The following is a 14,968-nucleotide window of genomic DNA, read 5'->3' as shown; positions in this document are numbered from 1 at the left end:
GAACATAGGTCCTTGGTTCTTTCAATTATGACACGGGACTATGCTCGCTGTGCTTCGGTGCCAAGACAAAGACCTTTCAGAAGTGGAGGAAACAAGATCCAGTCTGGGAGGAATCAGCAGGACCAGACTGGTGTGAAGTGGCTGAAAATGAGGGCAGGCCTCCTGGATAGCGCTACTGTACAACCAGCTCTGCACAGTTGACCTCCATTTTAATCCATTTTATACCAATGAGCATGATCAATCCCAATGGTACTATGGCTATATGTGGAATGGTGATGCTAGCAAAAAGTAGTGGACTACATAGGTTCCAAATCAGATCATTCCAAACCAACTTTTTTTTAAGCATGATTTTGGACACATTCTTAGTAAAGACCCATTTCTGGGCAGGATCAGTTGAAGCAGGACACACCATGAAGCCACCTTAGGTTTAGGGAACTGATACTGCAAAAAATGGAGCAAGAACTGAGCTCTGGTGCCTGATCGATAGCTGTGAGGTTGGCTGTAAGTAGAGCCCTTCCCACAAGCTCTCTTTTATTTATCCCGGCAGAACCTGAGAGGATGACCACACGGTGAACCCTTCCCAAAACGACCACTGAAACTTCAGCAACCCGCTGGATACAGCAATTGAGGTGCCTTTACTGTGCTGTAAATGTCTTTACGGCTAAAGACAGAGCAGCAGGAGGCCTTGTCGAGCTCTTTCCTCATTTGCCCGCTCTCAGTAGCATGACGAAATATGGCTGAATGGGATGATATCAACCAGCAATGGACAAAGACCAGGAAGCAAAAATTTCCATGATTATATACAACAGCGATTATATTCTCCTGCAATAAAATAAAAATAATACATATGGAGACTTATGTCTCTGAGATTGTTCAATATGTGAGGAATATATACCAGGAACTCACGAACTTACTCGAGCATTAGCCACTTAGCGAGCAGCACATGATCCAGACAATCAGGGAGTCAGGCAGCATAGCCTTCTGTACATGTGATTTCTCCACAGGTCAATAACCTGTAAAGATTTAGCGTTTAGGGCCCATTATTTCCTGCTTTCAAGTCACACATTGTCAAAGGCAGTCTTTGGTTTTATTAAGGCCCAGGTCAGAAGTCTGGGGGTGGGGCCAGCAGCCAATACAATGCCCTATGGGACAGTAACTAGGACATAGGAAACACAGTGGGAGCCATTATTTATAACAGTTTCTGGCTTCCACATTTGGCACAAACCGTTTCTCTAACCTACAAAAAGCCATCCTTCGAAGGAAAACGATATAACAATGAAAATGATATAACTGATACAACGCTGAAAAATCTGCACGCAACCAAGGCAAATTAGCGAGTCAACTCAAACAACCACAGCGAATCACAGAACTTGGTTAATGGGAAATAAAAAAAAAGAAAAAGAAAACAACAGGAACAGTCGAAAACACGCAGAGCTATTTAACTGCTCTCAGGTGCAGTGATTTACATAGTTGTTTATCGTTTGTTTCCAAGTTTTTTTTTTTCACCGTGTCTCCATTAGGTATGTCCGAGAAAAGTTAATCACCTGCAGGTTAAAATGGAAAAAAAGACATCCTTCCTTGGAAGGGAAAAAGAAGGGGAAGAGAAAGAAAGAAAGGGGGGGGGGGGGGGGACAAACAAAAAAAACAGTGGACAGTGTGAACCCCCCCAACCCCCGCCACCCCGCACGACTTCCTCACAAAACCATTTTTACAATGTCCTGACACACATTCCAGCCCTTCCTCCCCGAGTCGCCCCTCTGAGACTGTGTACACAAGCAACATCGTGCTCTTATGCTCCAATAGATAAACATGCACAAACGTCCCATGCACATGGATCATCCCTGGCCAGCCTTTAGACACTTTCACAAGAATGGCTTCAAATGAATAACACTGTTAAATATCCTTCACCATTTCAACAATTCAGTTTTTCTTTGTTAAATAACAGCTCGTTTTTTTTCCACATAATCTTATGTGTTTCTGCTATACCCTGTCAATTAGTCATTACTACAGAAACGATAACGTATCCAAACAAGTGCGTAAACATAAACCTGTGATTTACCTTGCAGTTGGAAATACTCTCACAGACATGCTGTTATAGAAAATTAATCAGTACCTTCTGGATGATTCTGGTGTTTACCTGGAACTGTACCGAGTGTATAGAAAAGCACTACCTGCTCAGTTGCTGTCCATTAAACATTAATTGCCCACATCGGTGTGTTTTAAAGTCAAATCCACCTTGTGGTGCTTTCAGAGGGACTAAAACCTAGAACTCCATATTAGTATTCAGGTCCATGTATGTGTTTGCAACAGTAATAACACAATATGCACGGCTGCTATTCATGCTGCACCTCCCAATGGAATGGGAAGCATAAAAGCAACCCTTGTGTGTCCTGGCTACTTCCAGATGGCTTTGGGACTGCTTTTATCTTATTTATATATATATATATATATATATATATATATATATATATATATATATATATATATATATATATATATATATATATATAAAAAAAATATATATATATATATATATATATATATATATATATATATATATATATATATATATATATATATATATATATATATATATATACACACACACATACATATATACATACATACATATATATATATATATATATATATATACACACACACACACATATATATATATATACACACACACACACACACACTCCTGCCTCCCCCCCCCCCCCCCCCCCACATGAAAGCGCTGTCGGCAGATATTTGCTCCGCTCTTCGTTCTCTCCTCATTCGAAATATAAAAGTTTCAAAGAGCATTTCACGAGGGAGCTCTGCCATAAATGGGATTCATAGCTTTTTAATCTGGGCTAAGAAATTGATCTAAAAGTTTCCCAAAGCTATCGTCCCAACTTACATAACGCAATAAAAGTGTGCCTCAGAGAGCATTTACTTTTATTGCCATTTCATGGGAAGTAAATCATGTTTCGTCCAATTTTGACCGCCGTGCATACACGCATGGATACGCATACCAGAAACTGACCAACATGCACAGCACACAGATTTCCTGGATCTCTAGCAGTTCCGCTTATCATGTCACTGGCATGGGGAGTGGAAAGGAAGGGGGGGATGCCATTAGTCTTGAAATCCTTAATTAAAACCATTGTCACTCTCGCACCCGCTCTGAGGACAAGGAAGTAAACCTGGGAGCATGCTGTACATGTGTAAATCCAGGTCTGAAATAAGGCAGCCCCAGTGGAGGGAGAGGCAGACAGAAACAGATGGGTTTGAAAGGGATAAGCAGGATGGAGGCATTTATCATGCTACAGCACACACTCCATCTTCAGAGTCTCCTCCCAGATAAAGGGCAGGTGAGGCTGTGGTAGATGGAAGTGCTGAAGGACTTCAACAATATTGCGTGTGTGGTGTGGGAATTGAACTGGCACAGCGGCTGCCGGTGCATTCCTCTACTTATTCAAGTGCCAGCAATGGATGACCCTGTTAATCGTAATCTAATAATCTAAGTAATGTTGGAGATGCTGTTATGCCATTACATGCACACCATTAGCTATTTTTCCACTGAGGAGCCACGAAAATTAGCCCAAGATATTAAACCGAAAGCTACAATTTCCATTATAATGCCTCTGTCGCCAATGTCAAAACCAGGACCAGACATGATACATTAGATTAAAATGCCACCTTTTTAAGACGGCGCATTTGTATGGCAATGTTTGCTCCACTGACCGTTATACGAGACTTTCTCATATAAGGCAAAATGATGATCAGAATTCATCACATTTTATTTTGTGCTTTCTTTAACTGGTTTCAGTTGTCCTATTTCAAGTCCTTCTGTATGGCTGCTTTCAGATGCTGTTTTAACTTTTACCTTTGATTGGTCAGAAGGTGTTCATTTTCTCCAACAGCACCTCGAACAGTAATTCTGGCTCTAATTCAAATCAGAGGTTTGTATTAATGCACTCATTGTAATCCATTTTTCTGTCCAAGCTTATCAGATTTGTGCTTAGACATGCTATTGGCTTGTGATCAATGGCTGAAACGGCCGTTTTGGACTTTAAATGTAGGCCAAGTTTGAAGGATCTCATTATTTATGATGGCATACCTGCAAAAATTTCATCAAACAGGCTTCCAAAGTCTTACACTGCCAGAGCAGGTGTTTTATCGACAATAAACTACAAATAGTTGTTACTCTCCAGTCTGCTTCCATGCCTTAGATTTAAGCTTCCAACCAAAGACGTTTAATTTGTGGTTACAAACTCTTTTTGGTAAAAGTTTGTAAAAAGTCACTGTCCTAAGCAGAAATAGTCAAATGGCTGGCTTAAGAGCTTGTATGAACAAGTCTTTCAGGTATTACTGCTTCCTGATTGCTACCACACCCATTTAGTTTGATGGACAGCCTGAAAATACCCATGTATACACTATTTTTATGAAAACCAACATGTTCCAGGCTTTTAAAATCTCATTTGTGTTTCAGAAGCATGTCTGGTTGAAAAAAAGAAAAAGAAAAAAAAAAGAAAGACAAAAGCATTTACTGTACATGGATGTATAAGCGTTGAGACATGAAAAGTGATATAATAAATACAAACAGCGTGCAGCCGACTCAGCGACTCATCACGCCTGCCAGAGAGGACTGGTCTTGCTGATGAAAGGAGTGTGGCCTTTAAAAAAACAAACAAAAAAACAAATCCATACTGGCCACAGGCCAATCTCTCCAATCTATTTTCTGCTCAGCTGGTTTTAAATGAAGTTATTATGACTCATTAAAATGCCCGCAAGCTTGTGGAAGTCGGCCAATTACAATTTAAATTTAGCCTGCCCTCACACCCGCCCCATCCTCTCCAAATCCCCCTCTCATGCCTGCACCAACACACCACACGACTACAGCTCAACCACTGGCTTACAGCTGCCATCAAAGCCTCGATCTTTGGACGCAAGTGCAGCCCAATAAACAAACAAATCATCATTTTTTCCAGGGAGCTTGCCAAAGGAAGGAACACCAGGAATCTGCACCACGCTGCCTTAATTAATGTTCTCTAAAACCCCTAAAACTAGTGAAAGAAAAACACTGAGCTTTACTTTCTGGACACTTGGATTAATCGTCAACAGTCATTGTGACTCTGTTACAGAATCTTGGTTTTGCTTCTATCTGGTCAGCTAAAGCCATCAAACATGTTGTTGCGCAATCAAGGCTGAACCTAGATATAGTTTAAAACCACTTTCATGGTTACGTCCACTGTTTGTCACCCTCATAAAACAATAAAAGGTCAGACACTGGATTGGCTTAAGCACCTCTTCCAATGCCCCTGACGTCAAGGACTTTTTTTTTTCCTCCCAGCCAAAAGGTGCCTGACTGAACACCTTTTGAGCATCCAATTCATTTGAACCTTTTCTTATATAACCATTCTGAGAACAAGGGCATCGTTTCGATCCTTCAGTAAGGAATGGCACAGACAGAACAAATGTCTTCTCCCATCGAGTCACGCCTGTGTGCCTTTTGCTTTATTTCTCAGCCTGCAAGTGGCGAGTGCACGCATGTGTGTGTGTGTGTGTGTGTGTTCTGCTGTCTCGCTCTCATTTTCCAGCAGAACAAATTAATCCGTGCCCTTCCAGCAACGCTCCCTCCTTTTTTTTTTTTTTTGACAGAGGCTGCTCAGAGGAGAAAAATGATGAAGCAAATCCAAAATTCAATTGCCTGTGTTCTGTTTTAGAAGGCACACGGTGTACTGTACAGACCATAAAACTCCCAAACAGCCTCCAGACGCTGCTGCAATCACCCTCCATCAAAACACTTTGTCTCGCATACAAAAATAAGACCCGGCATTGAGCTGAATACCAAATCAGCCCACCGGGGCACTTGCTACTTAGCAACCAAAAGGGATTTAAAGCTGCAATACCCGACAACAAAGGAAAAAGATCGGGATCTTTTACAGGGTATTACAGCTGGTCCTACAGTGTATTCCATGGTTCTAATCAGAGATGTTAACAATACCACGAAGAGAATGTGAAGAACTGTAGAGCTAGAAAATACAAACAAGCAACAACAACAAAAAAAACAACCCTGAACATTAAAAGGATCACAATAAGAATATGACACCTCTTCTTCTGGGAAATGAAGGTGAGCTTGGGAAAAGCCTGGCAATTACATTAATCATCACAAAAAGATGCCAAATAATTCTACCAATTGAAAGACATAACATTTAAAGTGATTATAATGGCACTCTAAACGTTGAGATGTAGGCTGGATTATATTTACGATCCTACTCCACGAAACCACAATAAATCACATCTACGCTTAGATATGTTACTGGTGTGTCAACGTTGGTGTGGTTATGTTTGGCTTATGAATTTATGCCAAAGTGGAAATATCCAATAAGATAGCCTTGCAATTTTGCTGAATTTGTTCAGACATGCCGAGAAAGTGTCAAGAATAAAAAGTGCTCCTTGAATGAAGTGCTGGAGTAGGTGTTTTATTAACGAAGAGCTACAAAAGGTTGTTATTAGGGTCTGTAAGGCTTAGGTTAAAAAGAACAGTAGCACAGTTCAGAGTAACAGAAACACACATTTGTAGAAGAGTGTTGAAGGGTTAGAAAGAGGCTTGCTTTAGATTCTGTTCAGGGCAGATAGTCTGGAGGGTTCATTAAAGGCAGATAAGAGCAGGGAGTAATACACCGTAGCCGTAGACGGCGAGTGATATGCACAATGATGGCAAACATCAAAGGCAGCTTGTGTACACCGGTTAGAGACCGGCATTAGAGCAGGGAACACGGCTTCACGTTCCCAAGTCAACGGGAATAAATTCTTTCAAGCTTTTTGATCAGGGCAAAACTCGCTACCCAATTACAGCACCATTACCCGGACGTCTAATCATCTCGCCTTTCCTGGACCTCATAATGGAAGAGATTTATGTCTCGCATAATTCAGGCGTTGTTGTAAATGGGGGTTTAATGTACATCAACAGGTCAGGGGAAAGTATTATGGGTTTAAACCACCAGAGAGAAGTTAGGGCATGCGGCCAAACAGAAGCTCAGGCCATTTATCCATGCTGCCCGTCATCCCCCACTAATGCTCAGAGAAAAAAGAGAAAGGGGAGGGAGGGGAGTGAGAGCGAGAGAGCAAGCGAGCGGGGGCTTTATCAGCTGCTCCAAAGAATTTACATGAGAGCACAGAGCGCTGGGGCATTTTCCTATTTTTTTCCCCCCAGCTTTATTTAGAGGCCTTTCTTCCAGTCTTTTCACTCCACCCTACTTGCACAGCTCTCTATTTTGGAATATGTGGTTTGGAAGGCAGTCAAGTTTCATTAATTTCTGGTTTGGGTACAGTATGTTCCTGGCCACACATCTGCGAGCGATCATAAACGCTCTGGAATGCTGGCAGAACATCCAGACCTGCCGGCAGTCAATGATGTCATCACGCTGAGGGAAGATCTGGCAAGCGGCCAGACTGTGGGAGCACGGTGCTCACTGGTTCTGACAGCGAGAGAGAAACAGAGAGAAAGAGGGCGCGCAAGAAAGAGACAACAAGAATAGCGAGTCTGGGGCACAGAAACTGAGGAAAATTCTCTTTTTTCCCCTTTCACTTGTTCCCTGCACTCCAGAAATTCCTCACATTTTCCAAATTCCTAAAGCTTTCGCTATGTAGAACTCCCCCTTCATTTCTTTCTCTCTCACTCAAGCAGCAGGTGTCAGTCAGGTGCATAGTGAGCTAATGTTATTTTAGAGACATAATACTGCTCTTCTAACATGAATTGTAAAAGATGAACCAGGGAGTGAATCCGCAAGAACAGACCACAGGCACAACAGTTATATAATAAAAAAAAAAAAAAAAAAAAAAAAAAAACCCCAAAAGCTTTAATCCAAAGGAAATTTCAAGTGAGACCAATCCAATTCAAGGATATTAATGAGGCTCTTGTTCAAAAAGTCCCACAATGGCTCTTTGGCAATCCTTCGATTTGAAGTTACAAACTTCTTTACTGAGCGACTATCATGTAATCCGAAACAGCAGAGAAACCCACAAATTCACAAACAAGAGGTCAAGAATCAGTACCCTAAACGGAGCACACCATAGAACCTCTTCAGCACTACCTCTTATGAACTCTTAAATGTTTGCCCATTATCAGGAGATTGAGAGTTTGATTTGAATTCCAGTAATACCACAAGCCATTCATTGTCCCATGGTCCAAGAAAAGATAACTGTTTGGGAGGGGGATGGGGGTGGAAAGATGGCCTCTCACACTATCCTATCCAAAAAATTACAGATTTCTTTTGTGTGTGTCTTGGAAGAACTTTTTGTTCTTGGCCTTAGCCCTTTAAGGTTGGGGATGTGATAGTTAATACCTAGCTAGCAATCTACAACTATGACTAAATGATTAAGCTAGTTCTATCTTGGTAGAAAACTTGGCAAAAATGTGAAAAGGGAAGGTGATTTCATCGCAGAAATTCAGCCTCCCCAAGGTGCCGCCGCTGCAGGTCTAAACTAGGAAGGGTGGATGGGGGTGTGGATGGGCCCTGTTGTCCGAGGCCCAAACTCAGCCTTCAGAGCTAATGAAGTCATGTGAGGTCCAATGGCTCAGGCCCTCAAGAGAATAGCATACAGACTTAATCATCTTGGGCCAGACACTGTGGCCTGCTAATGAGAGTGTTCACACGGCCCCATGAGAGTGTCTGCATGTGTGTCTACGTCTGGGTCCGGATGGTTCAATCCATCCCATCTCGTCTGCACAAACGCGAGGGATGAGGCAACAGGGCCATTTTGCTTTGCTGGTGCCAGTTGTGTCACTTCGTGTTGTTTGTCTGGAGGATTCTTTAGGAAGGGCAGAAGTGAGACTGCATCAGTGGACAGGTCAGGATGAAGGCTTTCAAGCTCAAGAAGGAAAAACAAAATACCACAGATAGCGAATCATCGTGAGTTCCATGGCTGTAATCCTTCCGTCAAGTGCTGCCTCTTGTCTCCGGGAACAAAAAAAAAGAGAAGAGGGGGACCTAAATATATCTCTTGGCCAGGCCGATGTGACCCAAGTCTTCCACTGAGCTCTTTGAAGTCACAAGGGGAGCTCATATAACAGTAATAGCCCAGCAACACTCCAAATGGCTGAGTCACTATTTTTTTCATTGCTGCGTGCTCTTAGCACCCGCCCTGAAGCTCCTGGACCATGTTGAGCTTAAACTCAAGAGAAAACATTAGCACACGCCATTCCATTATCAGACCCTTGGAGTGGCTTGCTCCCCACCCAAGACTTCCTGCTTGCTGTGAGAACCATTGCCCACCGCAGTCCTCCCTTTGTGCAAAACACCAGTTCACGCAATTCACTGAACTGACACCATAACCACTGCTGTTGGACAATGATTAGGGGGAAAAAAAGCAAAACATTGCTGGGGAAAAGAAAAAAAAAAAACTGGCACAAGGTTCACTGTACATACTGTACCCTCAGCGGTGGCAGACAGCCCACACTGGCGCCATGCCAAGTCTACAATAAAACAAAACACAGAGACAGCATGCCCCAGCTGAGCTGAGAGCCGGAGGAGGAGGGAGGGTGTACAGGGATGACTGAAATGGTACACCACAATACACGCTGCATGGCTAATATCATACCTATCGCAGGGTTTCTGAAGCTAAAAGTAAGAATGAGGGAGGCTAAGCCACTTGCCTGTTGTCACTGATGAAAATCAAACTGCTCAAAACAGGAAGGATAAAAACAGAAAGTTTGCAATGGGGGAAAAAGAAAATCAAAGAGCTTTGCTCCATCTCTGCTCCTCTGCCACCGCTCTGTCTATAAAAGTGCTTCAACTGAAAAGCTTGAGCTTTACACAAGAGTGAAGCTCTCAAGAGCCTCGCTGCTGCAAACAAAAAAACAACACACACACACAAAAATCAGCCTAGTGTTGCACGTCAACTAGCAGACGATTGTCAAAACCTGTCTTTTTTTACTTTTTTTTTTATTTTTTTAGATGCACTAAAAATACGCCGTCCCGAATGCTCAGTTATTACAATTGTTGAGGATAAGATTGGTTGTTTCTGCTCCCTTGGTGAACATCTTGCAGAATTAGTTCTCCAAACAAAAGGAGCTGTTATCATTATTATCAGAATTCTTGGAATGCCAGTAAATTTCTAACCTCCCGCGAAGTGCCAATTTAGTGGCAAGCCATGTTCGGAAAAGAAGATACTATAGAAGTATATTTTTCTACAATCAAAAAGTAACCTCAGGTACAGCAGTGCTTCTTGATGTATTTTACTGATGTTCCATTACAGTTGTGTTCCTCTTACTAAAAGGTCCACATATACTTCTGAACATTTGTTCTGTAAATCCCTAGTTTAGAACTTTTATCTTTTTTGAAAAACTTCACTTCCGAATAGAACTGTCAAAGGTGACCTGTCAAATGGCCTGTCCAGAGTTCATACATTGATCGCTACAATCTGCCACGGTGTTTTTCAAGTGCTCGATACGATCAGCTGAAATACTTCGCTGGGCCCGCATCTGGAGCCTCCTCACATGCTGTCTTACTAAGAGAACAGAGTGTGAGGAGCATGGATAACTACCTGGTGACTGACATACAGACAGACAGAGAGAGGACCAGACACCTGCCTTGGGTACTAAAGTGGACATTTAGTTTCTGTCTGCACCTCAAAGTAAAGACCTGTTTCCTTAGCCAGGCTGAGAAACAGGCTTTTCAGCCTGCATGTATATGTGTATATGTATATCTACTGTTGGACATGGCGCCACCAAGGTGACATGGTGGCATGGCCACTAATTCATATATTAAGTCCATATTATAATATATTGAGGAGCCAAGACAACATTTGAGACCACTAGATAATATTAAGATAATAATAAGATAAACTAAATATTTCATGGCCATGAGATGATATATTGAGTCCATTAGAAAATATATTGAGGTGACAAAATAAAAATTAGATGCCACAAGGTAATATTTAGAGGCCATAAACTAAGTATCTCATGGCCACGAGATAAAATATTGAGGCCAAAATATAATATATTGAGGACAGAAGATAATATTTAGAGGGTCATAAACTAAACATCTCAATATTATCTCATGGCCACGAGATAATATATTGAGGCCATGAGATAATATGACAAGATAATATTTCAAAGCCTCAAGTTATTATGCTATGGCTATGAGAGATGCCACAAGTTAAGTACTCTGTGTCCACAAAATGGATCCCAAACAACTTAACTTGTGGCCTCAATTTATTAATTTATGGCCATAAATTGTGAAAACAAATAACCACCATGTCACTACAGCGGCTCCATAGAACTCAAGCTTGTCTTTAACCTTTTTTTTTTCAAAATCCAAACTGCACAATCCTACCTCCCATTCTGCTTTAAAAACTCATGACAAACATAATGACAAAGTATACTTTTGTGTGCGTAACAGTACATTGACTGTGGGTCAGCATGGAACAGTGGATGAGGTTCGCAACACTGCTTCCTTGTCTTTGTTAGAGAGTTGCTCGTAAATGTCAGCACGAAGCGCATGCACGATGGGTAGCCATCATGAGTGCAACGGTCGTACAATATCTCCACAGAGTCGGGTATTGAACATGCATCTCGGGATTTGAGCAGCAGCTAAAATAAGCATTAGATATTTCCTTACAGTGGCATTCCTCTTGCTGAGTTGTGTGTGAATTGAATTGGGTGGCCCAGCGTGAAAGGCCATTCATCTCCCTATTCAACATGGCTTTCAAAAATTCATGCAAAAAAGTCAATTCTATCTCTATATAATGAAATATTGACATCAGAAATATTGGATTGTTATGGAGCAAGCTGACATTAGCCTTGGTTTAATAGGGACAATGTAGTTTTACTAGCAAGTCTGATCTCATCTACATCCCTAATTAATACTCCAAAATCAATTACTTGATTAATGTGATACTTATTATCTCAGGTTTGAGGGGTTCAGTGTGGACCTTTACTCTGTACTTCTGTGGCGTGGCAATTTTAGCTGCAGTGAGGGAGGATCCCATAATGGAGAGGAGTCCCATAGTGTTTACAGACTCTATATAGACAAGATTCCTTTTGGACTGCAGGAGAGGACTTTACTCTCCTATTTAAAAAAAAAAAAAAAAAAAAAAAAATCCCTAACTCCCAGTAAAAAAAAAAAAAAAAAACAACCAACATACACCCCAGCAGTGCAAATAAGCCCCCCATGATATAGGCAGGTTAGGACAATCAATAGCCTGTATGTGTGCATTGAATTACATGACTGTTAGGCTAGCTGCTATCAGACTGCTGCTGGCACACTCCTCAGTAGCCATTTCCAGCATCCTATACTGTGTGAATGTATGACGCGTAAATGAATCCCACACACATACCATTGATGCAAATGAGCTCGGATATAGTCTAGTCTAACTATCTCCACTATTTATGTACAGTCCTCCTTTTGTGGCATCCATGCATAAACAAGCCTCATGTGGTGATGTGCTATTTCCAGCTCTGTTTTCAGACGGGCTGAGCTATATTTATCTGTGGATGTACAGACGGGGAGGCAGGCCCCTACAGACGCGAGCGGGTGAGTGTTACCTGAGTGAGACAGCAAGTGCATCCTCAGGCGTAGGCTGTCTAGGAAGCGCTTGCCGCACAGCTCACAGCCGTAGGTCTTCATTCCGCTGTGCAGCTTCCTGCGGAGAGAGGCAACGCAAAAACAACATCAGCGACGGCTTCACTGCCAGCTCCGTTTATTTAACTTGCATAAAGACACGGCGCGCAACACCCTCAAGTACACCATGTACATGATTTGATTAGGGTGCTATGCGGTAAAGACAGAACAGTGTAATGACAGAACAGTGCAAGTTCACTGTGTAAATGAGACAAGAGGCAAGTCAGGGACATTATGTGCAATAATGGTGGCAGTGTTATTGGGATAGAAAAACAAACGACCATCCACTTTCTACCTATGTCTTTGGACATGTATGGGTTTTTAGACACCTAGTTAAGTGCTACTTAGATTCTACCTATTCTCTATACTCCTAGAAAGCAAATCTAAATCAAGAACCTGTATGGGTTTCCCCAAAGGGACATCCAAACTGTTACTCTTAACAGGTTCCAGATTGATGCTTTTTAAATATGAATGCTGAAATTTTTAAAATTTTTTTACTTGGTTTGAATCCTGACAAAACCCCTCATCATGACAGATCCTGGAGTTGGAACTAAATTTAAGGACTATACTTGCTTTAATTTTTCCTCCATGTATTTCACCAAATCCTGCCACCTGATATACCACTAGCAAAAAGTTCTGACTTGTTCTGGCAAGCTTTACACCATTGAAATGGTGTAATATAAAATCATATAAAATTTCTATATTGATGTATTTGTGTAATTCAAGCAAGTTCTTGCAACGATGTACAAAACGCTGCACCACGTAACACGTCAAATAACACCGAACACTCATTTTATGACGGTGTCCCTTTGAGACAATTTCCCCAAGCAAAAGATGTAGGAAGTAATTTCCTCAACTCATGGTACACATCATTTATGTAGACCATCAGAGTGAATGAAAGCGCTCTTTATCTGCACAGAAACATATAAATGGCCTTTAGGCCCAGCGATGTGGATTTACTAAACTGCAGGGCTGGCTGATTTTCATCCCTCCAGGCACTGTTTCTAACAAAGCACCATGCTATTTAGATGGAAGGTGAAACATAGTAATTATACACAGGGATGTATTGGGGGAAAAATGTTGGGTAATTTCAGTGGGTTGGTGGTCATGTGACTGCAGAACAGCTGGAAAATTGCATTCAAAAATCAACGCATTAGATATTTTGATTTCCCATGTTGCTTATGATAGTACTGTACCAGTATGTACAATATATGTACACACACACAAATATATATATATATATATATATATATATATATATATATATATATATATATATATATATATATATATATATATATATATATATGTGTGTGTGTGTGTGTGTGTGTGTGTGCAATAACATTGTACCTAATTATCAAACATGACAGCAATGCATTGTGACAAAATCGTTGTTAATAAACGCTGACATTTTATAGCGAACAAGGTGGAGAAACTGGGCGGGGTGGATGAAATGTCTCAGTACTAGTCGATGTGATCATTTTGAGCAGGGTTTGGCCCTGACCCTGTTGGTAACTAACATAAAGGCTATTTTGTATTTTATATCCCTGTGCTTTCATAAACAACCAATCAGATCGACTTGAACAGGTAATAAAACGATTTCGTCCTTGTGTTCTCAGCTCTACATTGCAGAGTTAATCCAGGGAAAGAGCAGATCCAACACCACTAGACACCTGCCGATATATCTAAGTGTTTAAAAGGTAATTACGATTGTGGCAATTAGCATAGTGGATTGACCTTTTGACCTGTGTGAGGATTAGCCTGAACCAGTGAACGTACGTGTGTGACTTTCTCAGCAAAAGACCACAAAGAACGGCGTATCTGAATCTTTAACCGAGCTAATCATCAGACCCATTGCATCCTCACAAAGATAAGCCAAGCAAGAGTCAACACGGAGGGATTACCTAACTCGGATTGGGTAAAAGCCAAGTGACGACCCATAAAGAATATGATACTGAGCTTTGGCAGGTTAGACTGGTTTATTGGGTTTATTGTTTTATGGATGCCCTTGCTTAAAGTGGGCTGCAGTGGAGCAACAGGCTGCACAAAGTAAGAACGCTGGCGATGCGTTACAAGTGGTGAGCCGAATTAGTTTTTATTAGCATACTTACAGCACATGGTAATTGTTTCCAGAGTAGTAATTAGCTCATTGTTTGCACCTCGCTGCCAAAAGTGTACGTGTTTAACAAGAACCAAAAGACAGGCATCTTCTCCAGTTTCTATTTATGCTGAGAGCAACATGGAGTATTATTAATAATAATAATAATAATAATAATAATAATAATAATATTATTATCATCATTATCATACCAAGCTAATAGCTGTTAGTTTAAAAAAAGAAGATATGAAAA

General features: G+C 41.2%; 1 protein-coding gene across 2 annotated transcripts in view; it reads right to left on the bottom strand.

Moving 5' to 3' along the window:
• The window catches only part of zbtb16a (zinc finger and BTB domain containing 16a), a 111,218-nt gene that overhangs the window by 46,412 nt on the left and 49,838 nt on the right, over positions 1 to 14,968 (bottom strand). For both annotated transcript variants that reach the window (XM_017492930.3, XM_053687701.1), the window contains exon 3: positions 12,542 to 12,639. In XM_017492930.3, coding sequence (XP_017348419.1) covers positions 12,542 to 12,639 — 98 coding nt within the window. The remainder of the gene's footprint in view (positions 1 to 12,541; positions 12,640 to 14,968) is intronic.

The sequence above is a fragment of the Ictalurus punctatus genome, chromosome 18, assembly GCF_001660625.3.
Source record: "Ictalurus punctatus breed USDA103 chromosome 18, Coco_2.0, whole genome shotgun sequence".
NCBI lineage: Eukaryota > Metazoa > Chordata > Actinopteri > Siluriformes > Ictaluridae > Ictalurus > Ictalurus punctatus.
This window is presented reverse-complemented; position numbering and strand designations above follow the sequence as displayed.